This window comes from Glycine soja, chromosome 2 (genome assembly GCF_004193775.1).
Source record: "Glycine soja cultivar W05 chromosome 2, ASM419377v2, whole genome shotgun sequence".
Classification (NCBI taxonomy): domain Eukaryota; kingdom Viridiplantae; phylum Streptophyta; class Magnoliopsida; order Fabales; family Fabaceae; genus Glycine; species Glycine soja.
This window is the reverse complement of record NC_041003.1, coordinates 5,772,824-5,798,169: the sequence shown is the minus strand read 5'-3', so window position 1 is coordinate 5,798,169 and position 25,346 is coordinate 5,772,824. Positions and strand designations below refer to the sequence as shown.

The window sequence follows — 25,346 nt, the reverse complement described above, 5'->3', positions numbered from 1 at the left end:
AATTTTGAATGATGAAGTGGTGAAGTTACGTGAGCTATGTTTAAGCAAGTGGTATCTCATTTATATAATATGTATATTTAATTGTCTTGTTTCTCTATTAGCTAGGAATGTGATAACTCACTCCCTGTGTGTTGTTGTGTTTGGATCCTGTGATGATCTTGAACTTGTGTTCGGGGGAGCAGATGAATAGGTGGATGACTATGAAGAACCTCGTGCTAGAGGACACGGAAACACCACGCTCTGATAGGATGTGACATTAGGATATAGGTTCTATATTAATTGTATGAGACTTATATGATTTTCTTTGAGTCGAGATGACTTTATTATTTATTTGGACAAGTTTGAATATGATGTAGAAGAAAGTGAATGTGAGCCTTTTATCCATTTGAAAAGCTTGTATTTAAAAATGTTTTAAAAATACTTTTAATTAATATTTGAATTTTTATTCCTTTATTAATATATATGTGAGGGGTAGAGGGTGTCACAGAGTTCCAACTATTAATTTTGGCCTAATGACAGTGCATTAATTAGGGGGAGTGCGTTACACCTGATCGAAGGATCCATCGTTACACTTGATCTGAAGGTTCTTGCACAAGTAGAGGGGGAGTGCATTGTTTTTGGTAGTAAGGAAGGGGGGCAAAGGGGAAGTGTGTTTAAGAGGGTAGTTTAGGGAAAAAGAAGCACAGGGGAGTGTACAAGTAAAAAATGGGCATGAAAATAGCAATGTCTTAGTCCTGTATGGCGTAGTATCGTTTAAGGGCGAAAACCGACCGTAGATGATGAATAACTCGCACATAAACCATGCGATTTAGGTGGATGCTTTTTGTATTAATTATTGTAATTGTATCACCACAATTTTTTGAAATATTATTTTAAATTTATATTTAATTAAATAATATGACTATATTTTTTTTTCCTTTCAAAATTTTCATTGTGGAATGTATTAAGTACTTTTTTCGGAATTAAATTTCTGCAAGAGTGTTAATACATTTCAGTAATGAGTATCAAAAAATATATAGAGTTTTTAGCTTTTTTTAAGAAAAGAAGTTTATTACAATGTATTAAAGAATATTTTAGAATTAAAAATTTTAAATTATCTGTAAAGAGCTATCGATGTTAGAAAAAGGTACTTTTAAAATCTATACTATCTAAAAATAATTTTTATAATTAAATTGTGAAATAAAGTTGTGAAGTCATTTGTAATAATTAATTTTGTATTTAAAATATTTAATTGTTGAAAATGATATGAAAAAAATAGCTACAAACTTAATTATTAACTTGAATCATAAGCTTCAAACTTCTACTTATAATCAAAAGGTTATTTTTTATTAGGAAATTAGTCTAAGGTTATCTTCAAAATTTCCAAATTAAGAACCAATGAGGATTGAGTATGGTGAAAGGGATTAATTTCTGAAAATGTTGCGGACCAATGTTCAAATCCTTGCTATAAAAACATTCACATGTCCAATAGAATCTCAAATATATTGCTTCAGAACGAGGATGTCTGAAAAAAAAAACTTAAGAAAAAACAATAATCACAATGACTTTCTTGATTAAATAATTTTTTCCCCAGCACACGTAGTGGATATTGGTCTTTACATGATAAATTGGAACAATTATGAACTTATCGAATTGTGCTTAAGCCCAATGAAATCTACAAACAAGATTGGTGCATTCGAGTTATTCTTTCAATTTGGGGAAGCTGTGTCCTTTAGTTTCAAGCTTTGTACTAAATATTACTATTTTAAAAATTGGACCGATTATTCGATTATACTAGATTGATAAATTATTGCTTGAACTAGTGTGTTTGTAGTAACATGTTTAAAGTCATGTATATACAATATTTATGTCATAGTGTGAGTCCCAATTCATTTTAGGTTATATTTGTATTATAAATTTGATTTATATATTTTATATATACATGAGATATTTTAGTTATTATGTTATTTGTTGTATGATATAATAATATTCTTAGAATAAACAGAATTATTTGATTGATAATGTGAGATTTATTGAATAATAAAATGTGATTCTTAAAATATTTGTATTCATGTATTATTGTTATTTATGACAACAATAATATATTGAGATTATTGTGTGAGTAACATAATGATGACATCTAATAGATCATGGATATCATATGTTAATTTTTCATTAAAAGTAATAATTATATTAGACTGATCAATTATGAGAAAACTTTAAAATAATTATGTAGGTGTCATAAACATTTTTTATGACAACCAAAATGTGATAGGAATTCTTTGACTTAAGTTATTACAATTCCTATAATGTAAGAGTTGAAAACTTGCATTCGGCTAATTGAACGAAAACTTCTATTAGTAATTAAACTTATAAATAGATATGATATATAATTTAAAATAGCTTGTTTTACATAACACATACACACAAAGCAAGTACGGCCCCTAACACATGGAGCACCAAGTACATTGTTGAATACTACACATAGGTCTAAAATTGGAATATTACAAAGTGCATAGGGAGTAATAAAATGGACAAACAAACAAATAATTAACTATTAGGAGTACTCTACAAATAAACTTTGAAAAAATTCAATAACAAATAAACACATAATCAACAATTAGAAATACAATACACAAAGGATATATTAAACTCACTCTGCTTCAAGAAACTTCTTTTCAACTATTAATTATGGTTCAGTAGTCATTTCTTAACTATTAATTATTATTCTAAAAAAACTATTAATTATTATTATTATTATTATTACATTTATCTTAACAATTTTTTGCTGTTAATATATATTGCAAAACAATAAGAAAAAGTTCTACTATTAATTTTCACGTTTTTTCCTACAAATATTAAATAAAATAGAACAATTTTAAAAGAGGTATACTGAAAATAAACACTATAATACATTTTTTGTTTTTTTTTTCTTGCTTAAAAACAAAAGGTATTACTATTTCACCTATTTTATTCAAAACAAAATTTAACCTAGATATTATAGAGATTTTTCTCTAGGAACCATTATAATAGGTTTCTTTTTTATTTTCTTTTTATCCTAAAAAAAACTCACCTTTAATTTTGGATATCTATTATAATGGTTCTGACAATAGTTTTATAAGCACTATGAAAAGTATCCATACTTAGTCACACAACAGTTTGTCAAAGTAACCATTATAGTATGTTGATTATAAAAGGTCAATTTTAACGTGGTCACTCTTAACATTTTTTCCATGTTTGAAAAAAATGTGTTTAAAATATTAACTATGGAATCTTATTAATTTTAGGAGAGAGAGGAACTAATTAGTAATTAACTACGGAATATTAGAAAAGTACATAACATTTTTTACAAATTCAATATTATAAAATATTAATTATATTTCTTAATTTGTGTGAGATCAAAACCTTAAACATATAAAATGGAATACAGAAAATATCATGCTACAAAAGTCACCTCATTTTAATTAAATAAAAAATAGAACAGTACATAAATATAAAGCTGGTACATTTAACATCAACATTAATAAAAACTAAAAATATATATTGTGATAAATACTTTAAAAAAATTATCATTTATAATAATTTTATTCAATTTAAATAAAATTATATCTTATAAAAAATACATATGATTTAAATAAAAAAATAAATATATCTTTTATTAGATTAATTATTAATTTATTAACTTTTTGTTAATATAAAAGATTAAAAATATAATCCTTTTATCTTTTATTTTTAACTATTCAATCAATCTTATATCAAACAGTCTTATATCACGATTACATTTAACATGCAATAATGAAATGAAAAGAAGAAAAAAAAGGATAAATAACTAATTTTGTCCTGACAAATAAGTCCTTGAAGGGTCAAAATAAAAAATTCAGTTCTCGAAAATATAAAAAATGCAACAAATATATCAAAATATTAATAGTAGATTGTGACTAATTATTATAATTAAAAAAAATTTATAATAATAACATCAATTTTTTTTAACAAACTTGTAAATTAAACTAAGTCTAAAAGAAAAAAGAATACTCATTTTATAAAATATAAATAATTTTTTTACACTCTCATGCTTGATGAAAAATTCAAGTAAAAAAATGTTTATTGTATGTTGATGAAGCTTAAAAGTTATATATAACAGAAACAGACACTTACCGGTATGATATAGTTCTCTCAAAATTTTGTCACAATAATTATAAATTTTTTAAATTATAATAATTAGTCACAATCTATTATTAACTTCCATATATATTTGTCGTATCTTTTACACTTTCATGAACTAAATTTCGCATTTTCATTTCTTAGTAACGCAATTGTCAACGGAGTGAAAAAAGAAAAAGTCAAAAAAATATTATATAACAAATATGTCCTATGTTGACAATTAGAAATGACCACGTTGACAATCATTTAAATGACAAATTTATTCATCTGTATCGCATAGATTATTTTATTAATAATAACAAACAAAAGTTAATAATGAGATATATTTATCGTACTTTTTATATTTTTAGAAACAAAATTTTATATAAAGACATATTTATCAGTAAATTTCATAGAGAAAAATAACTATTTTAAAAAAAAATCGGTGGTACAACTTTATATTGGAGAAAAGGTGCATGAAACTAGACGAGACAGAGAGAGTAATAGGCGCAATGGTTGACGTATTGGATGACGCAGCCGAAAGCATATAATAATGATCATCTTCAACATTCAAGTGATTCACAATATATAGGCTATCGTGTTGTGTTATTTATTTATTTATGTATGACATCTCATGTCGCCTAATGGCATCTTATCCCAGGCACGCATATGGCAAGCTTCAAACTTTTTTCGGTGCTTCAACGTGCTACGAAGCTTCAATCTCCCCTTCAATCTCTCCTTGGTCGGCACCTATTTTTGTTTGTACTCACCTTAATTTCATTATTTCAAAACAAATTTGAATTCCTTCTCGTATTATGTTTTTATTTTATTTCATAACATGTATTTTTTTACTGAAAATAATCTTGCTCAAATATGTATTTTTTTCTCCAAATATTTAACACACAATTATATATATACTTTAAGACTTGAATTGAAAATCATTAATTAAATTAAAATAATTTTATACTAATTGATTCATATGTTCTGTGATCTTCTTTTATATATTTTCTCATAATTAAGAGTACAAAGAAAATGTTATACCATTAACCACTCTATTAGGTCGTTCTAGTCATCTAGTATATATATGAAAAAACTATTTGGAACCAACAATATAATTATGGCATTTATTAAAAGTTCATTACAAAAGTCATTAAGTGTGTACATAATAAGAAATTCAAACCATTAACAGTCACTATAGAGGAACCAGCAATATTATAATTATGATTTTTTTTTAAATGTACAGACAAAAGACTTTATCTTTGAAATTATAAATTTGTTTTATTATCTTTTTAATTATCTCAAAACTAAAGCGCAATTTTTTCATTCTGTATTTAACCGTAAACATTTTTTTTACCTCTTGTAACTAAAAAAAACGACAAAATCATAGTATATAGATAGATGTATTGATTAATATATATTGTTTTTGGAAAAGATAACTTGAAACTGAAAAGGATATAGAAAAAAGGGTTATTGTCATATTTTTTTTTTAATTTGTTTGGGTGAACGTCAATCTTGACTTTCAGTACATTTGACTATCAGAGTTTCTTCTCATTAATATATGATGTCGTTTTGTTTGCATAAATCTGGACCCAGTCATAAATTAGTCTTTAACGCAAATAAATATAAATATTATTAAAAAAGAGGAAGAATCGTGTAAGACTTTACACTATTCTATTATTTATAAATTTATATAATTTATAATTTTTAATAATTTAACTTTTAAATTATAATTACCTATTAGTTAAATATTTATGTTAAATATTATAAAAACATAATTGAATAATAAGAAAAGTATACTTCAATAATGAACATTTATTTATATTTCAAAGTATATGAAATATTTTTATTTTTTTGGGTATATGTAATCAAACTATTTAAAATCTTCTTAAATTTAAAATCCAGTATAATCAAAATATAACATTAACTCAAAATTAGTTTATTTTCTCTTTGAAACCCTAACTTTACATATTATACAAATTCATTCAAATATTAACAAAATTCTCTATCTGTGAACCTTTAAAATGTTTTTCTATCAAAATATATATTAAACTTCAATTGTTTGAATAGAAAATTAAGATATATGAAGGTTTTATGTAGACAAAAAGATATAGATATAGTTGATTGTAAGAAAATCAACTTAAAATACTAGGACACTAAATTAAAGTAAAATTCATTAAAAGGCTAAAATGGTAAATTTATCATAGTAAGGACCAATATATAATTAAATAAGTTTGTTAAATGTCTCGTGCCAATGTCAAGAGTGCATGTTTCATATAGCCAAAAAGAATGTTAATCTGGATTAATATTCAAATAATTAACTAAAGATAAGAGAGTTTAATTCAGAACAATATATATAATTTAATGTAAATTTTTTTAACCCAAATTCAATTCCTATGATTAAAAAAATGACTAAAAATATGTTGTTATTAATTTATCATATGATAGAAAGTATTAATAATTAAATTATTGACATTTGAGACAAAAGGTAACATTTTTTAGCTTGTCATAACTTTAACTAATTTTCAGTAAAAAAAATTAAATATTTTTTTATTTGGACAGACAATCTTAATATACATGATATTAAATGATAATGTAAGAACATTTATACTATTGTCAATGTATTTTCAATTAATTTTTTTGTAATTTACTTTTGATTAATTGACATAATGATATAGTGTCTCATATATATATATTATAAACACTACATGTCTCATGTATAATTGTATCAGTTTATCTTGAAAAGAAAATATAAGTGGTATTTGTGTATAGATAATTTCTTATATTTATTTTTAAACTTTTTTAATAATTAGTTTAAAGATATAAAGAAAGAAAAATTATATAAAATTAGATGAGTTATATAAAAAATATATTATAACAACGGAATAACTCTTGTGCATACCTAGTTGAAGATCCTTTTTATGCCATGCCAAAAAATACTTCATCGTGGAAAAAGATTTGTTAGGCGGTCATGTCCTCTCGATTATTGGTCTATGATAATTTGTTTGTTTAGCATACTAATATATTCTGCAATAATTAAACCCTAATTTCGGGAATGAAATTAAGCTTAAGACCTTGAGGGAGGCTCTAAGAGTAGTTATATTAACATATCAATAATTTTGATGCCTCTTTCTCGTTTTGAGTTTTTTTTTTTCTTTCTTTCTTAAAGTATAAGAGTAGGGATTACTATTGAAGGTTGGTCCACCTATTTTCTTTTCTTTTAATTTTTTAATCAGTAATTATTTGTGTAGGTTAAACCTTTGGTTGTTTATATTTGTTTCTTTAAATAAAAAATCTTGTATTTTTGTCGTCCCCTTTAAAAGGGAATTTTGATTTTCTTTTTTCAAGGATTGGTTGATATTATAATTTTTTACATAATTTTTTTATATTATTAGTACGATCTTTTTTCTCTAATTTTATATTAATGTTTGTTAAGACTTAAGAGACAACTTCTCTCTTTACCAATGTTGCTCGATCTATTCACATAAGTAGTAATCAAACTCCTATCATTCTTTCATACAAGTTAATTAAGGATTCTAACTACTAGTCACACGTTACAGGAGAGAATTTTTAATCTCTATTTTGAAAGATGACTTAATACACTCTTCAAATTACAACATTTTCCACGTTGATCTCTGTGTTAAAGACGTTTAGTCATTACAACTAATATTTCGTTACAATGAACACAACTTTAAATCTTAAAGAACTGTAAATAGTTTTTTTCCACCCTTTTTTTAAATGTTATATATGTACGTACTATCTTTTTTTACTTTATATGTGCAGACGAAATTTGTTAATAATGAATTTTCTCTCCATAAGAAAAACGATGACATTTTGGATGTGTAATGGCATGATATTTTGGGAATACATGAGGTTGCATGTGTTGTCGTATCGTTTGGTCTCAAACGTTAGGGTGAGCATGCTTTCAAAGATCACTTCATTAATTTACGTGTTTTCAGCCATTAATTCATACTCGAGCGATGCATCATGCCAATGTGGCAGGCTAGGCAATGATATTTTATTATATGAATGACGCCATTGCCTTAGGTCTCCTCCAAACTCTTAATTGATCAAGAATTTTTAAAAAGAATGAATTAAAAAAAATATTATATCAATTTTAAAAGTTTTAGTAAACATTAATTTGATATCAGTAGTCATAAATTATTTTGTGAAACAAATATAATCAAAGAAATATTAAAAAAATCAATTAATATTTTATTAGAAATATTAAATTATATTTTAAAAAACTAATTCATTTTACATGCCTGTAATATTTACATAGTATTATTAATAATACTAATAATTGTTGTCATTTTCTAAAACAAATAATTTTCTTAAAATTAACTTGAGATAAACTATATTAGAAAATATTGGATAAATGAATTCTTATTAAATGAAATATTTAAACTGCTTAATTATTAAATTTTAATTAACAATTTTTCAAATACAAAACTTTTCTAGAAACGACCCTGTAAACGAATTGACCAAAGAAAGACAACATCGAAAATCGTGTCTTTATTTCTCAGCTTCGTTTTTATTTTTACCTAATAAAAGCATATCACATTATTAAAAAGTAAATTTTCTTTCAATTATTATATTCATTGATTTTTATACCTGTCATCCACTTAGTAAAGAAAATTGTATAAATATATGTTCGCTAATTAAAGTTTATATACTTTTCATGTTGTTTTTCTAATTAAAATTATAGTTTAGTTAGCTCCAATTAATAATTAATCTAATCAAAGTCACACATTGAATATTGGTATAAAGATTAATTACTATATAGAAATTTTCACTTTAATTAGAAGATAATTAACTCTAAAATTACTTACAGTATTCCACCTAAATTTTATCCGAAAAATATTATACCTATTAATCTGTTCACTTAAAACTTCAGATCACATTAATTATATTCATTTTTTCAATTATATTCTTATATCACCTAATATCTCGATCTCAAGTAATAATGAATTACTATTACACCGTTAAAGAGAAATAAGAGTAAAATATATATAAAAAAAGTAGCATAACATAAAGCTTAAAAATAATTTTAAAAATATCAAATACATTTTCTAATCTATTTACTGCTAAATTAGTGGACAAGTAAAAACAAAATAGGATTGAGAAGAGAAACTCAACTAATTAAAAATAGTGAGTTAAATTTTTCGATAGATTGATAAAATTAATAAGCACTAACCAGTTTGCCTAAAAATATCAAAGAGTCAGATAAAAGAAGAAAGATGAGTATTATAGATTTTATACCTCAGGTGTTATTTTGTAATTGGAATAATAAAAACAAAAGAACATAAAAGAGATGAGAGATTTGAACTTCCTTAATTGTTGTGGAAGCAACCTGCATGCAGTGCTCAAAATTCAGAGACATAAAACTACGACCCCCTCTTGTTCCCTTCATCAAAACCAGTACTCCCTCCTTGGCCCAAAAAATCAGAATATGACGATGTCATTGCAGAAGAAGAAGAAGAAGAGGACACAAAAAACGGCACTGGTGGTGGTTGTGATGAACCACAAATAAAATCCTCATTATTGTGATGCTGGTAGAGCCCCAATGCAACACGTTGAAAATCATCATCATCGCTACAACTCAGCAACCTTGCATACTCCTCAAGATTTGGAAACCCTTCTGCTGAAAGAGAACTATTATTATGTAGAGATTGTGGTGGTGGAAGAGAAGAAGATGATTGTGTAGTAGGAGCTGATGAAGAAGTGGAATTATTGTTATTTGTTTGTGGTGGTATTGGCATAACAACACGTTCAGGAAAATTGAGTTTGGCTTTGTTTCCTTTGAACCTCAATGCAGCAGCATCATAAGCCATAGCTGCAGCCTCTGCCGTGTCAAAGGTGCCAAGCCACACTCTAGCTGCTTTCTTAGGGTCTCTTATTTCTGCTGCCCATTTGCCCCATGGTCTCTGCCTAACTCCTCTATAGTGCTTTTTCCTAATATCATCAATGCCTTCAATTTCAAAAACATATATTAATGTTAATTTCTATAGTTAGTGTAGAACATTTTTAATTAGTTAATTAGTCTAACTTAATTGTAAATACAAACAACAAAATTTAGATACAATTACTTACGGTATATAGGTATTTTTGGTGTACGTTGTTCTCTTATCAGAATTGAAATTTCATCTCAATAATATGTTGCATGCAAATATTTGTTATTGCGTGAATTACTAAGTTGAAATTTTAATTTTGACTGAAGAATAACATTAAAAGCACCTGAAGAACTGTATGTAAGACTTGTTGGTTTTCAAAACTAGTGTGTAGAGATACAAGGGAAGTGGAAAAATGCAATGTGAAATTGATTGCCAGACATTTATTGCTGTATATGTATAGTCAAAGGTAGACCAAAGAAAAAAACTGAGATATGGTACATGAGAGCCATTAATGATAATATTGAGGGTAGATAATGGAAATGTGTCAATTTCAACTCTCGGGTTATTGGCAGATCGAGAATTCGAGATGGTTGTACATATATGCACCAACAGGTGAAGATCTTTTTTTTTTTTTTAGGAAAACAACAAAGTATGGCAGAAACTAACTTTTTTGTTGCTTTTTTTTTCCTTTACTTTTGAGAGAGAAGAAGTATCACGTAAGTTGCACTCGGGTTATTGGTGTGATGAAAATATCTTTGAATATGTTAGAATTTAACACAGTGGGCTAACCTTTATCCCACCACCTCATAATAAGTAGACTATATTTGAATTTCTAAAATGAATAAAATTAAATTCAGGAGATGTGGATCCTGATTCATATAATTGAGAGGACCATATAATAGCATCGATGGCAATATATGAGCTATAAGAATAATATGATATATCATTAACCTGTAATAATATATAGTTTACCTTGATTTGTAGCCTGGGGCGGATTTTGGCTATTAACAAATTCAGAAGTGCTTATTTGGCCATGTGGGGTGGGGAAGAAGGTGTTGTTTTTGTTGTTACTCATGAGGAGTGAAAAGGGTGATGGTGAAGCTTGTTCCTTTCGATTTTGAGATGGTGTTGGATGAATAATAGGAAAGTTGAAAGCTTCTTTTTTCTCCTCATGAGGAGGGAGAGACCTCTTCCCTTGCCTTCGATCCACCTTGCTCACTAACTCTCCCTCTAATTGCTTCTTCTTCTTCTTCTACTCTTGTATTTATACACCGTCGTCTTTGCTTCTTCTTCTCCACCAAAACCTTGTGTTAAAAGCAGATCTAAGATTTCTATAAAAGGAGGACCAGTGATTTGATGATGAATATTGAAACCAAGATCAAAAGAGGGGATTCTGTTTGCTTGCTTCATCTTTTAAATAAGAAAGATAATTGCAAAAAAAAAAAAAACATAGTGGAGGAAAAGAACAAGATAACATGGGCTTGCTTGTAGGTTTTCCCATTGCTCCGTGATATAAAGTCATGTTTGTCCCTTGGAGATTTTTGGGGTGCCCCAAAAAAAAAGAACAGGAAATGAATTCTTTAATGTGAATTAAGTTTATAATATTTGGGCACAAGAGATGTAGCATATTTTAATAGGGGACAACACAGTTAGCGTATTTGTGCTGCGAGTAACTTGGTATTATATTTTGTTAGGATTGTATATTGTATAATTTACTTATTTCTTTTTTAGAGCGCAGAAAGAGGTGTGTGGGGTACAATATAACATATACATTGAATTTGGATCATTTAGTGTTTTCTGGATACTTCTACTTTTTGGCATCAATAGTTTTTGTTTCGTCCTTAGTTTGCATCTATTTATATATATTTAAAATATTTAATAATGTTTTAAATTGAATACTTAAATAACTTTTTAATTTAAAATATTTTGAAATAAATTTAATTAATAAAATATTATATTAAAAAAGATATGTAATTCATTATTCTTGATGTTGAGTGAAAATTTTGAATATTAATTATAACAAATGAAAAAATTAAAAATCCATTAATTTCATTTAATATTTAATCAAAGAAAAATAAATATTAATTAATTTAAAATAGAGGCTCATTATATATAATAATAAATATAAAAATCATTTTGTTTTCAAAAATAAAAAATTAAATCTATTATATAAAATAGAGTCACCAATTTAAGAATGTTTTTTAAGGTACTAATTCTTTAAGAATGTTATTTCTCCTCAAAATATCTTTTTAGAGGTTCAATTTTTTTAATAATGTTATTTCATTTCATTACAAAATGTGGCATAAATAGTAGATCACTTGTCTTGTCAATAATCTAAAACATGTGCCTCTGCCAAGAGAAAAAATGTGCAGACCACATATTCATTAAGAAATTGAATATCTTTTGTTTTAATACGTTCATTAATTATTTTTAATTTCAATGATTCATCACCCAATTAAGGCTTCAAAATAATAATTTGTGCATAAAGATACAACGTATTGTGCATATAAGTTACAGGTTATCATGATTTCCTCGATCGGAAGTGTTCAGCGTTTATTATAAATTATTAAAACCAACAATATACTATCTAAAACATAACTACAGAATAAAATTTCATAAGACCAAATATATTGCATACCAATTAATGACTAGAATAAATTTTATTCAAAGGATGGCAATGGTATACACGGCAAACATGGATAGTAGACCAACATGTTCATATGAGTGAAATATAATTGTGATTGATTGTATTTATTTTACGGATTAAAAGTTTATTTTCAGAAATATATATATATATATATATAAAAGTGTAAAAATGTAACATTTTCATCTTATAAGTTTAAAATTATTTATTGATATTATTAATTTCTGAAAATTTTATTAATTTTTTTATTTTATTTTCCATACTTTTAAAGAGTGATGAAAATGTGATATTTTTATGAAAATATGGAAAGTTATTTTTTAATATCCATGTAACTTTCATTTTTTTATTTAAGTTATTTTGAATTTTAAAAAATAACCCTAGAAATATTAAAATACCAATCACTTTTTATAATTTATCCAAGAATAACATTTCTAGTCATATATGATTCATCATAATATAATTTCTAAAAATACACTATTATTTCTAAGAATACACTCTTAAAATAAGATCTTTGATTCGAATCTTGTGAGTTAACAAAACATAGTTGAGATCTGAGATCCTATTAAAAGTGTTAGCCATGTTTTCAATCTTAGTGGATATTAGTTTTGTGCTAATATCATAATGATCCAAAAATATGAATAGTAGCTCTCACCACAGTCTAAAAATCTATTATATACTTTGTATAAGGTATGTGTTAAGCAATACTTAATTATAAATTTTATCAATACTTTTATGTACATGTAGATATATTTTTTTGGTTCAATCACCGTAATTAGAATATTTGACTCTTCCGTAGGATTTCGAGATATTCCTATAAACTTTTATTTGGGTTGATTATAAGACTAATTAATCATCTATTTAAGATTTATTTACATTTAAATCCCATTTCATTTCTCCCTAAGAATATATATATATTATAGGAAGATCAAAGTTAAGTCATTCTCTACAAATTTAATGTGTTATCAATTAAATTACACTCATTAGTTATATAAGTAGATATTTATACTTATTAAACAATAGAAATTTTTAAAAAATCAACAATTGTACTAATCAATAATTCATTCAGAATACATCAATTAACTAACACCAGCAAATCCACACGCTAATAAAAAAATTATTTTTTTGTGCTAATGAAATTATTATTTTGACATGGGCATATATAATAATCAAAAGAGATAATTCAAGGTTAAAGATGAAAAATCAAACCATCCATATGTATCAATATTATTCACTCCATTTTCTTCCAAAAGTTGAACTATATCCTTAGGAAATCATAACTTGCGACAATTCACAGGATCGTTTGATGATTTTTTACGAACAATTTCTTTACTCACGTCCTCTATCAAGTCATGTAGTGTCATCTTACCATCCAAATAAATCTTTATGAGAGACTTTTCAACCAGTACTCCAATATAGTGTTTCATGCAAATTGCCATGATGAGCGTGAATTATATCTTCTACCTCAGCCAATTCATATTCTTTGAAGCAACATGCAATATCAAGAAAAATACTTTGCTCATCTTCTTCTAAAGCATTATAGCTTATTTTAAGGATCTCTTGGACCTCTTTATTAGGAATTCCTTCATATCGATTTAAAGTTGATTCTCATTGTTTTATACTTTTTCCAAACAAATTGAAACCTATTAATTACTTCTAAAGCAAATGGAAGGCCCGAACATAAGTTTTATACTTTGATGATTTAATTGTCTGAAAGCCCTCTATGTGTTGGGTTTTTAAGAATTATTGTTTAATAATAATATTTTAAAAAATATATTTAACAGATATTTTTGGTTAATTTTTTTTTCTTTGAATCTATCTTTTTCATTGATGCACAATGAAAAAAAGATAGATTTAAAGAGGAAAAAAATTAACAAAAATTAATAATTAATAATATTTGTTGCACAATCCATCTTTTTCATCTTTGTTTTTAAGTTGAATTCAAATATTTTTTGAAAGAAAATATTAATAATTAAAAGTAAATTTATATAAAAATATAAATAACTTGTCATAATATTAAAATATAATTATATGTTCAAAATATTTGTTTGATAAGAATTTTAATTATAATATAATACTTTATATAATAATTTTTTTGTTATATAAAATAAGCATTTATTTTCTTCATGACACATGTTAATATATTATAAAATTAATAATTTCCAATTGTATATGTGTGCACGCGCGTGTGTTTGTATAAATTTAAGTTTTAGTGAGTATCAATTTGATATTAGAAGTATATACATATTTTTCTAAATTAAGTTAGTAAGAGAATTACTAACAAAATAAATTAGTGTCCTAATAAAAGTATTAAACTATGTTAAAAAAAATTGTGCATGTAGTGCTCAAAGAATATTATTTTTAATTCTTGTAATTATTGTGATTGATTGTTAAAAATATTGATTTTATTTGAGAAAAACTGTTATAAAATAGTGATTAAATAAGTTATTAAAGAATAAAATTTTAAAATTGATTCATTGTTAAACTTTAGTTAACAAATAAAATTCACAAAATAGAAAAATAAAATAAAAAATGATGAATTATATTAAAATGAAACTCGAATAAAAGACTCATAAGACATTAACAACTTGTACATTGGTAATATCACCATTCAAGGTATCTAGCATATTGGACTCTACAATGCTAATTGACATAGCCATGCTTTAGCAACGGGGTTGCCCACAATGTCATACCTCATGTCCCTGTTAACCTTAAGTTTTTGCAATAAACATGTCTCATATCTTTTGCTCAATGTATACCCTTGTTAATTATTATGATTATGATTACATCATGCAATCTGATTAATGTGGCTCCATGTAGACTTTGTAGGCCTTTGGGATCTTTTTTATCAATGAAGTTATTTGCTTCTTAAAGATCAATGACAGCAGAATGGAAAAGGAGGAAAAGTGATTGAAGACACCACTTCAAGAAGAAGATGAGTCAAGAACAAACTCACTACCATAGAAAGTCATGAATAAGAGTTTGAAGGTAGGAGAAGATGAGTGGAAGAAGAAAAATGTTTGAACTTTAAAGTCTAATTTATCAAATGATCAAAGTTGCCAAATGCACATACAAAACCTCTATTTATAGTCTAGGTGTCATACAAAATTGGAGGAAAATTTGAATTTTCACTTGAATTTGAATTTATGGAGCCAAATTTTCACTAATTATGATTAGTGAATTTTATCTATGGTTCAGCCCAATAATCCAATATTTTTCACTAAGTGTGCTTAGGTGTCATGAGACATGTAAAGTATAAAAAATATGCACAAGGTGTGACTATATGATGTGACAATGAGGTGTAACAAGCAAATGTTCACCTCCCCTTTAGGTTGGTTCGAAATTTAATTGGATTGGGTTTTTCCCAATTCAATTAAATTTCTCTCCCAACACACACCAAACAATACACCTAATGCATGTGAAACTACAAAACAACCCCTAATACAAAAATCTAGTTTAAGTGCCTTAAAATACAAAGACTAAAAAATCCTACATTAATAGGGTATCCTAAACTTGTGAGGGACCCTCCCTATACTAAGGAGCTCTAAATAAAAGGCCCAAAAAATAATGAAACTCTAATATAATACGTACAAAGATAAGTGAGTTCATACTTAGTTCCTGGACCCAGAATTTATCCCAAGACTCATGAGAATCTTAGGGTCTTCTCCTGCATCTCTGATTCAATTTTCCTTGAGTCTCCTAACCATGACTCTAGTGATGAGTCCTCTCCTTGGGAGGATTGCATCACCGATGGTGTAGACTCATCTGAGCTAGATGCAACTCTTGATGATGCCAATTTACAATAGTAACTTGATCGGACAGGTCATTAGCAATACATAGTGGGACTCCTAAGCCACCAGGAATTGCAATTAGCATGTATATTTATGGTCTCTGTATTGAAGACTTGAGATTTGATCTGTAAGAAAATAACTAGGTTTTTTTTTCTTAATTAAGTTTTTTATATATTGAATATAACTCTTTTCAAAAAAACTACCTAACATTTATTTTTTTCCCTTAGATACCTAGAAAATTTTTGCGTGCCTACTCACTAAACCTGTAACCTCAGGCAGGTCCATGTCACTAATTTTTGTTTTTTTAATTTAAGAAAAATGAAAGCCAAAAAAGGGAGTACCATCGTCCATGGTGGTGCGGGAAGAGGCGCCGCCAGCATTCATAATTTAGGAAAGGAAAAGTGGTTGTGGGCTGGTGGCCCCCCATCCATCAGACTGAAATTCAAAACCGAAAAGCCCATGTAATGAAGAAGTGAGTGAAGTAATTTGATTTTTGATTTCAATCGGAGAAGTGTCACTATTTCTGTTTCTTGGGTGTGGAGAAGAGAAGAATGGTTAGAGGTTCGTTAGCAGGGTTGTAAGAGCACCTTAAGTTAGCCCGTGACTCTCGCTCTTGAAGGCCTCTATGACACCTCCATCATCGTCTTCGATGTTGCACTTGCCCAGATCAACAAGTACCCTCTTCGACGGCGCACTTTCAGAAGAAACTGAAGTTGTAAATCAGCTAGATGCAAAGAGAAGGGCTTAAGACAACCCTATTAGAAGACACCCTTCTTCGCCTCTCATTTCGATCAAGTCATCATCGTCTTTCATTTTCCAGCCATTGGATGAGTACCCAACTTGATCCAGCTTCCTCATGAACGTCGGCGGTGCCTCCTACTGCACCACCACGGACGGTGTTGCCTCTCTTTTTTTACTTTCATTGTTTTAAAATTAAAAAAATAATAATAATGATAGGGACGCGCCTATGTATTCGTGTTCAGTGAGTACGCATGATGATGTGACATTTTATCCATCGCATCATTACTTAACCAATACAAACTAACAATAGATATTAAGATGCAATGCAAAAAAATTTCAGATATATAAGAAGAAAAAAATGAATATTAAATAATTTTTTAAAAACAAATTATATTCTAGGTATGAAAATTTTAATTAAGTCTTTTTTTTTTGTCAACATATTATTGATGCTAAATATTTGTTAATAACTTCCTCAAAAAATCTCACTGTCTACATGGACTTTGGTAGAGTTTCCTTCACTTACCTGAAACTTTTGGTAACCTGGTACTCCATCTCATTTTACATGTTGTTTTTTTAATGTTTTTGTCTCAATTTATTTGTCACTAAGAATATTAAAAAGGTATTTTTTTTTCAATATATCCATATTCGTCAGTATTTCAACCTGCACTACCTTAATCCCTTTTACTATCTACATAACAAATAGTGCTATAAATAAATAAGCGTATTTTAATCAAACACTATTTTATATTGGAAATTGATGTAATTACTTATTTTCTTAAGATGCATGCATTACCTTAAACGATAAAAAAAATGAGACAAGCATGATTTTCAATAATATAGTCAATAATAATTGATTTGCAGCTGGTTATTAACCTTTTGAAAGCAGCTACAAAAGAATACAAAGGTTTACTCACTACTCACTAGTAATACCAACTACCAAGACTAGTGATACACCAATGCTTTGCCATTCCTCCCAACCCAGCATATTTCTTCAAGTAAAATACATTGTTCTGGTACATCACAGTGACAAGGCTAGGAGAAATTCAAAAATGCTTGCTTGACATTAGCATATAAAATTGGGACACATACTCTTTAGGACAAAGAATTGACACACTCAAGTGTCCCCTAAGATAACTCATCAACAGAACCATTGCCATTTTTGTAATCCATCTCTAACTCTGAGAGCTCACTCTCAAAGAAGGCTGAGTGGAGAGCCCTCACACACTGCTCTGCTTCACTGTCATTTACAACCAATGAGATGTTCACCTGCCACAAAACAAAACAAAACAAGAATAGATAAATATGTGAAAATGAAACCACTTCAGGGTCTCAACTTGTACGCAAAATAAATGTCTCTACTTTAGAAAGCCACCTCAGGGATCATGGACGTTGATGAGCAAATTTTATGCTATGAAAATAATACAAAGCATGCTTCATCATCACCCCCTCCCTTTTTCCCAAAAAAGTTTGTTTTTAACATGCTTCTCATGAATATAATACTCAATATCATATATTCTTAAGTGCCTTTTTGAATGATTTAGCACATGCCAAGTGCACATAATAACAACCAATGTAAGCAACTGAGGATGAAAAAGGCTACTATTGTTTATAGCTAATATAATGAATGATAATATAAATTGGATTAGGAAGATACCTTAGATGCACCCTGGGAGATCATTTGCACAGTGACGCCAAGGGTTCGAAGAACACGGAAAGCCTGCAATAGAATCAATCAGTCATTTCCTTAAGCCACCAACAGTAAGAGCTAAACATAGACTAATTACAGAACATAATCCTGCAGGTTGACATGAATTAACTTGTGCCTAAATTTAAAAAATACATTATAAAACCAGTGGTTTTTTTTTCCAATATCAGAAATGCACCCCAAGGCTTCCCATAGAAAATAAAATGACATTCCCCAGTCCGGCAGGCCCCACACAGAGCAAAAGGGAGGGAGGAAAAGGCCCAGATAAATTGAGTAAATTTTTATACAAAAGTGAAACTTAGGATATCAACTAATTTAAATAAAGGGAGCATAATACTGAACCTTCTCCAATATTAGTGATGATCTCTGAACATTTCCAATGAGAGAGATGATGGATCTATTCTGTAGGAGATTCACCACAGCGATTTTCTCGAGTTCTTCTACAACATGGTCAAGTTCCTGCTCAAAGATAGAGGATGACAGCCAATTAGCACATTCTGACTTACAAATTCATTGAGCAAGCATTTGTTTATTTTTAAGTATGAAACTAGGTGATATCCAACCAGATAGAGGTCCACTAACAGGACCATCATTGACACTAGAAGAAAGGAAGTTAAAACACAACAAAAATATTATCAATCATTAGCAAACTAATCAAATGAACACAAATGCTTACACTTGCCTGCTGAATTAGCTCTCTGCTCCATAGCTTTGATGGATCCAGTGTCAAGGAAACACTGACTTCACTTGTAGCTACAACATCAACTGATATGCCTAACTCTTCAAAGATTGAAAACACCTGTATACATGTGGAAGTATGAAAACTGGAAGGGATTCAACCACTAGGAGAACACGTCTGATAGGCATTATCTCTCACCTTAGCAAGGAAACCATACTGACCAAGCATGCGAGTGCTTGCTATATCCAACATGGTCACATTACGTTTCAAAACAATGCTTGTTAATACTGCCTGCAGGTGGAAAAGGAAAACTTATAAGCATTGTCTGAGTCTTCCTTGAGATAATGGGATTTACTATTTAGTCCAACACTAAAATCTACAAACCTTGCTCATATCTCTTGCCTTGGTGATGAGAGTACCTGGAGCTTTAGGGTTGTAAGAATTTTTAACCCTAACAGGAATATCACTTTCTCTGGCAGGTCTCATAGACTGTGGATGTAGAACCTGAGAATCAGAGAAATGAAAGATTTAGACCCACCTTTGATGGGATTATTCTGATATCCCAAGGCACAAGTCTATCTTTGGATACACATTGTGCCCATCACAACAGTGGTAAGTAAGGTTATGAGCAATAACATCCTTTTGACTAGACTCGGTAATAACACAAGTACTGGTATATAAGCTTATTAATGGAACAAATCTGAAATTATTTGGAGAGCCTAGTTAATGCCCAAAAAATTGTCTTCTAGTTAACCATTCTATACAAAATAAGCAGTAAAGAATGTAAAAGCATCCAATTAGGAACAGAGATGTTAATTCAACAATTTTCTGGGATTGGGGCATCTATAATCCCTATCAGTTAGAACACTAAATCAGCCTACAGTAAAACATGAAAAAACAGTTTTAGAAGCTTGAATGGTCCCAAATTTTCTAAAGCATTTTTGTGGCACTCATTCAGATTAATTCAAATGACATGTTGCACATTTGCACATCCCCATAGCTATTTCTTCAATATGTGTGTTATGTGCAAGTGTAGCTTGAAAACCGTAACTGTTATTTTTACACTGTTGACAACTAATTTACTTTTGGAACAACTTGTTCAGTGAAAGTTGGGTGCCAACTTTCACCTTGGAGCAATCTCTTCCAATGCAACTTATGATTTTTGTAATAATAAGGATTCCTAGAATTTGTCCCCATATTATGTGGTTCTCTAGTGGGGTGAGCAGAAGGAATTATCTGCAAGGACTGTTCTGTTTTGGGAGATAGCATAATGTTCATGGCTTCTCTCCAATGTTCTCCACATGGTTTAACATTTTTTGAATTTTTTATTTATGTTGCATTTGTTTAGCCTCTTAGGCTCTGTTTAACTTTCTCTATTTTGATGGATGCTTTATTGGATTGCATAGTTGTACAATGATATTTCTTTTCTCTTTCTCTATAATATTTTTTTTCTTTCTGTCAAGAAAATCAATAAAACCACAACATTTATAAAGTAGTGATAAGGAAGCTTGATTCAAAACACAAGCATAAGTAAGAAAGCAAGCTAGAATTAGAATTGTTGGAATTATGGGATTTTAGGTATAAAGGGAGAGGATTAACGATAAAAGAATAATATTTACTTCTATATTGTGATGTATTACGATAAGATGTATTGGGATGATAAAATCCAAACCCAAATTACTCACTCCTATTTTATTTATACTAATAATGCTAACTATATAAGGAAAATAAACATAAAGTATTAGAAAACATGGAAACTAAGAAAATAAGGAAACTAATCCTAAGAGCTCATTTCTACATACTCACATTATATTGTTATTATGAGGTATTCCAGCAGGAATCTACAATTTTTTTCAAACCATAGAGAGAAAGCATATGGCATATTGTCAAAATAACTGGATTAGTGAATGAAATTATTTAATGGTACCTGAGCACCAAAGTAAGCTAGTTCTGCAGCCTCATCAAATGTCAAATAAGGAACAGGTTCTGCTTTTGGGTATATATTTGGATCACAGGTTAGGACACCATCAACATCCTTCCATACCTGTTTAAGAGATAGAAATTAATGGTTTTCTTGTCTCCATTTTGACATGCATAAATGTGTGTTTTATGTACAATTGTACAAACCTGGATCTCAGGCAACCCTAGTGCTTTCCCAATTGTTGTAGCCGTCAAATCACTGCCCCCTCTTCCCAGTGTTGTCACTGCACATGATTTCCGGGCCTTCAAGAAGAAAAACAAGTCAAAAGTTTTTCTAATTAGAGAATTCTCATTTTAGTAACACAAAATCCTGGAGAAGAAAAGAAATGAAAAGAAGCATTGAAAAAACATGACATCACAAATACCTTTCCAAGGAAGCCAGTAACAATTGCAATTGCAGGATCGGAGAGCCAATCACCATGCAATCTCTTTGCAACAGCTGGATAAGTTGCTTCCAAAATGTCCGCATTTGTGAAGTCGTCAGTTGTTATAAAACCAATCTCAAATGCATCATACTGTCAAACAATTAAATTAGCAATAAATCACTATGACCAGAGACAGAAAACAAATCAAAATCTGAAATCTTGCTCAGAGTTGGGCTATCATGGGAAAGCAATAAAAATGCTAAAAAACCTTTAGTCACAATATGTATTAAATAGGCAAATGATAGCGCTTACTTGGCGAGCCTTGACACCTATTTTATTAAGATATGCAGCAAAGATCCTTGTCGACATGCATTCTCCAAAGGAGACTAAATAGTCCTGAGTCCTTTTAGTCAATTCTTTCATCATAGCTATCCCCTTCAGAAGTTGCTCCAATTCTTCTAGATGCTCTGGAAATGATTCCACATGCAACATGAAGTCAGCCACAAAAATGAGTACAAACATATGAAAATTACCAAACAACCATACTGACAAGAAAGAAGGCATATAATAGAATATGTTTAGTTCATAAGGTGATAAAATGAAATGAAAAACTTGCAGCGACTATGAATTTCTAAAACAAAATTCATGGTTAATGTTACAATTATAATCAAAATCTATGCCAGACTCTTAGCTTTTTCTTGATTTGAGAGATATATAGTGACATTATTTTTCTCTGAATTGTTTGATAAGCTGACATTCAATCTTGAAAGTGCATGACATGACAAAGTCAAAGTATGAAATGCCATTTTTTTCCTGTGACAGCATATCAAAATCACAATTATAGTTTACAATTTCATCTCACTCATACAAGGTCTATTTCATCACAGACATTGATGCATATACAATGTAGCTGCTGCTTCAGGTTGTATATAAAATGATGCAGCACATGATAATTATTTTCTATTTTGCTGAGATAATTAATTTCCTACAATTAGTTTCTATCCTGTTTAGTTTCCTTTTCTAAGTTATTTTTCCTAGTTTCTTTTTTCTTATGCATTCTATTTGAAGCCTTTGATTTGTAATTGTTTGGCAGTAATGAGTAAAATTTCTCTGATTTATCATTAATTCTTCTTGATTTGCATGTGAAAATGTTTCATTCTTCCACTGCACCAAATAATTGTTAATTCTAACTCCTGAACAATAAACATCCAGATTGGATTGGCATATATAACATCAAGACAGTCATTAATCAATGATATAAGACCAGAGAAACTCACTCACAAGCTTCTTCAGGATATGTTTGTATAAAATAGACTTGAATGTTGAAATCACAATTCTCAACATAAGACAAGATTATTAAATTACGTAGTCAAACAGCAACAAATATGCAAAAAGGTATCATAAATAGAATGAATTAACCAAATGTATGTCCCCCCATACATAAGCCAATTGATGCTATTGCTACACACAAATGAATACACAGAACTAGTCTGGTGAAATGATCAGAGAAGAATTTTTTATCTAAACAAATAAATTAATGAATATTCAAATGCTTCTACTCCAACTTAACCATCATGAGAAAAAAGCAACTTACTTGAAATAACAGATCCGTCCACACCAAGCTGATCCACAGTCCTGAGATGCAGGTGAGAACATCCAATCAGAAAATAACATTCCTTCTGGGAAAGAAAAAAGTGATTTTTCTTTCTTCAAATATTATTATGCTACACTAGTGAAAGCAAAAAAAGAGAAAACTCATTGCTCTTGCCTTAGATGCAGGTCTTTTATAAAGCAAAGCTCCTCAATACTTGATACATTGATAACACCACAACTCACAGCTTTCTCTCCAGCCTAACAGAACCAGAAAGCAACCCTTTTCTTCAACAACAATCCTTAACCAGCACAAACCAAAGTAGTGCAAAAACCAACATGAAAAAAAAAAAGTGGAGCAAAAAAAATACCAGCAAAAGCTTGTTTGTTGTTTTTCCCATAGCAGAGAGAACAACAATAGGCCTCTCCTCAGGAAAACTCAATATAAGGGTAGCCACCTCTTTCATCCTATCAGCAGAAGCCACAGAGGAGCCACCAAACTTCATGACACAAGTGAAACTGGTTTCACCCTCACTACTCACCATCCCATTCTCAGTCGCATTCTTCTCAATCACATCACTTGTTGAGGCCTTGCAAGTAGTGACACTGAATGCCACCCTATTGCCCCAAACTCTCCTTGCACAAACAGGAGCACCAAATGCTGCAAACCCAATTTGAGACTTGCAATGATGCAAGCTCCTCCTCACACTCATACTCACAGCAAGTTTCCCTTGAACCCCTTGAAGCTGCTGCAACGCGCTTGCCATGGCTTATGCTTGTTCCAAGCAAGTTGTTATTATTTCGACAAATGAACACAACCCTTCAGGGATCTGAAAAAGGGTTTGTTACTCAAATGCTTCCTCAAGTTTTCCAAAGCTCGATCTGCAATAAAATGAAGACACCCTTTACTCCATTTCCTCACGGCATCGCAGTAAATGGTAAATTACACAAAACAATTGATTAAAAAAACAATTTTTATTGGTGTTCTTTTGTTTTCATGGAGTCAGGAAACATGAAAAGAATGAGTAAAAATAATTGTTAATGGAGAAAGAAAAAGAAAAACCTTTGAGAGAAAGAGCTTTGGAAGATGGAAATGCGAGGAATGAATGGAGGAGTTTTGGAAGTGAGAATGAGAAAATGGAAAATGGAAACAAAGGGAAGGTGTGTGGGCGCAACGGTGGCGGCACTCCACTTTTATTTATGTAACACATGAAAGGTCCAAATTGTGTTTTATATATGTGTTCCATATATGCGACAAAATCTATGTGCAAATTTTTAAGTGTTTGTTCTTTTTTAGCCTAAATAATTATTTTTGTTTCCGGAAAGATAAAAATTTAAATGTTAGTTTCTGAAATTAAAAAAAGTTATGCGACAAAATCTATGTGCAAATTTTTAAGTGTTTGTTTTTTTAGTCTAAATAATTATTTTTGTTTTCATAAAGATAAAAATTTAAATGTTAGTTTCTGAAATTAAAAAAAGTTATTTAACGGCTAACTTTTATATGTTATCATTAATAAAAAAGTTTCTTTATCACTTTCCATGATGAATTTTTTGAGCGTTCTATACATTGGGAAATGAAAATAATTATTTATACACAATATAAGTTCATTTTCATTTTTTTTAATCATTACAAGTATAACATTACAACAAACACTAAAAAATAAAAAAAACAAACATAATAATAAATATAATTTGTCTATTGTTATGAAAATTGTGAGATTATCTTATCCAAAATATGAGACTCAAATAAAAATGTTGATTAATAAGCACAATATGTTGTCATGTTTTGTTTGAGTCTCATATTTTGGATAAGATAATGTCACAAATCTCATATTAATAGACAG

General features: G+C 29.0%; 2 protein-coding genes across 3 annotated transcripts; both read right to left on the bottom strand.

Moving 5' to 3' along the window:
- Positions 1-9,343: 9,343 nt before the first annotated feature.
- On the bottom strand, positions 9,344-11,496 carry LOC114383004 (ethylene-responsive transcription factor ERF113-like). Its single transcript, XM_028342578.1, has 2 exons — positions 10,983-11,496; positions 9,344-10,087 (listed from the first exon to the last, which is right to left on the bottom strand). Exons 1-2 carry the CDS (start codon positions 11,083-11,085, stop codon positions 9,504-9,506), a joined length of 687 nt encoding a protein of 228 aa, XP_028198379.1. The 5' UTR covers positions 11,086-11,496; the 3' UTR covers positions 9,344-9,503.
- A 6,498-nt stretch (positions 11,497-17,994) lies between these two features.
- LOC114382989 (aspartokinase 2, chloroplastic-like) lies at positions 17,995-24,700 on the bottom strand. Of its 2 annotated transcripts, none has more exons than XM_028342559.1 (14): positions 24,566-24,700; positions 23,874-24,384; positions 23,681-23,763; positions 23,507-23,547; positions 22,225-22,379; positions 21,913-22,062; positions 21,695-21,790; positions 21,495-21,611; positions 19,952-20,071; positions 19,766-19,858; positions 19,565-19,687; positions 19,231-19,347; positions 18,838-18,900; positions 17,995-18,449 (listed from the first exon to the last, which is right to left on the bottom strand). In XM_028342559.1, exons 2-14 carry the CDS (start codon positions 24,267-24,269, stop codon positions 18,309-18,311), a joined length of 1,695 nt encoding a protein of 564 aa, XP_028198360.1. In that variant the 5' UTR covers positions 24,270-24,384; positions 24,566-24,700; the 3' UTR covers positions 17,995-18,308. The 2 variants fall into 2 exon arrangements, with proteins under 2 accessions (XP_028198360.1, XP_028198368.1); XM_028342567.1 differs by having other exon boundaries at positions 19,571-19,687.
- Positions 24,701-25,346: the final 646 nt, after the last annotated feature.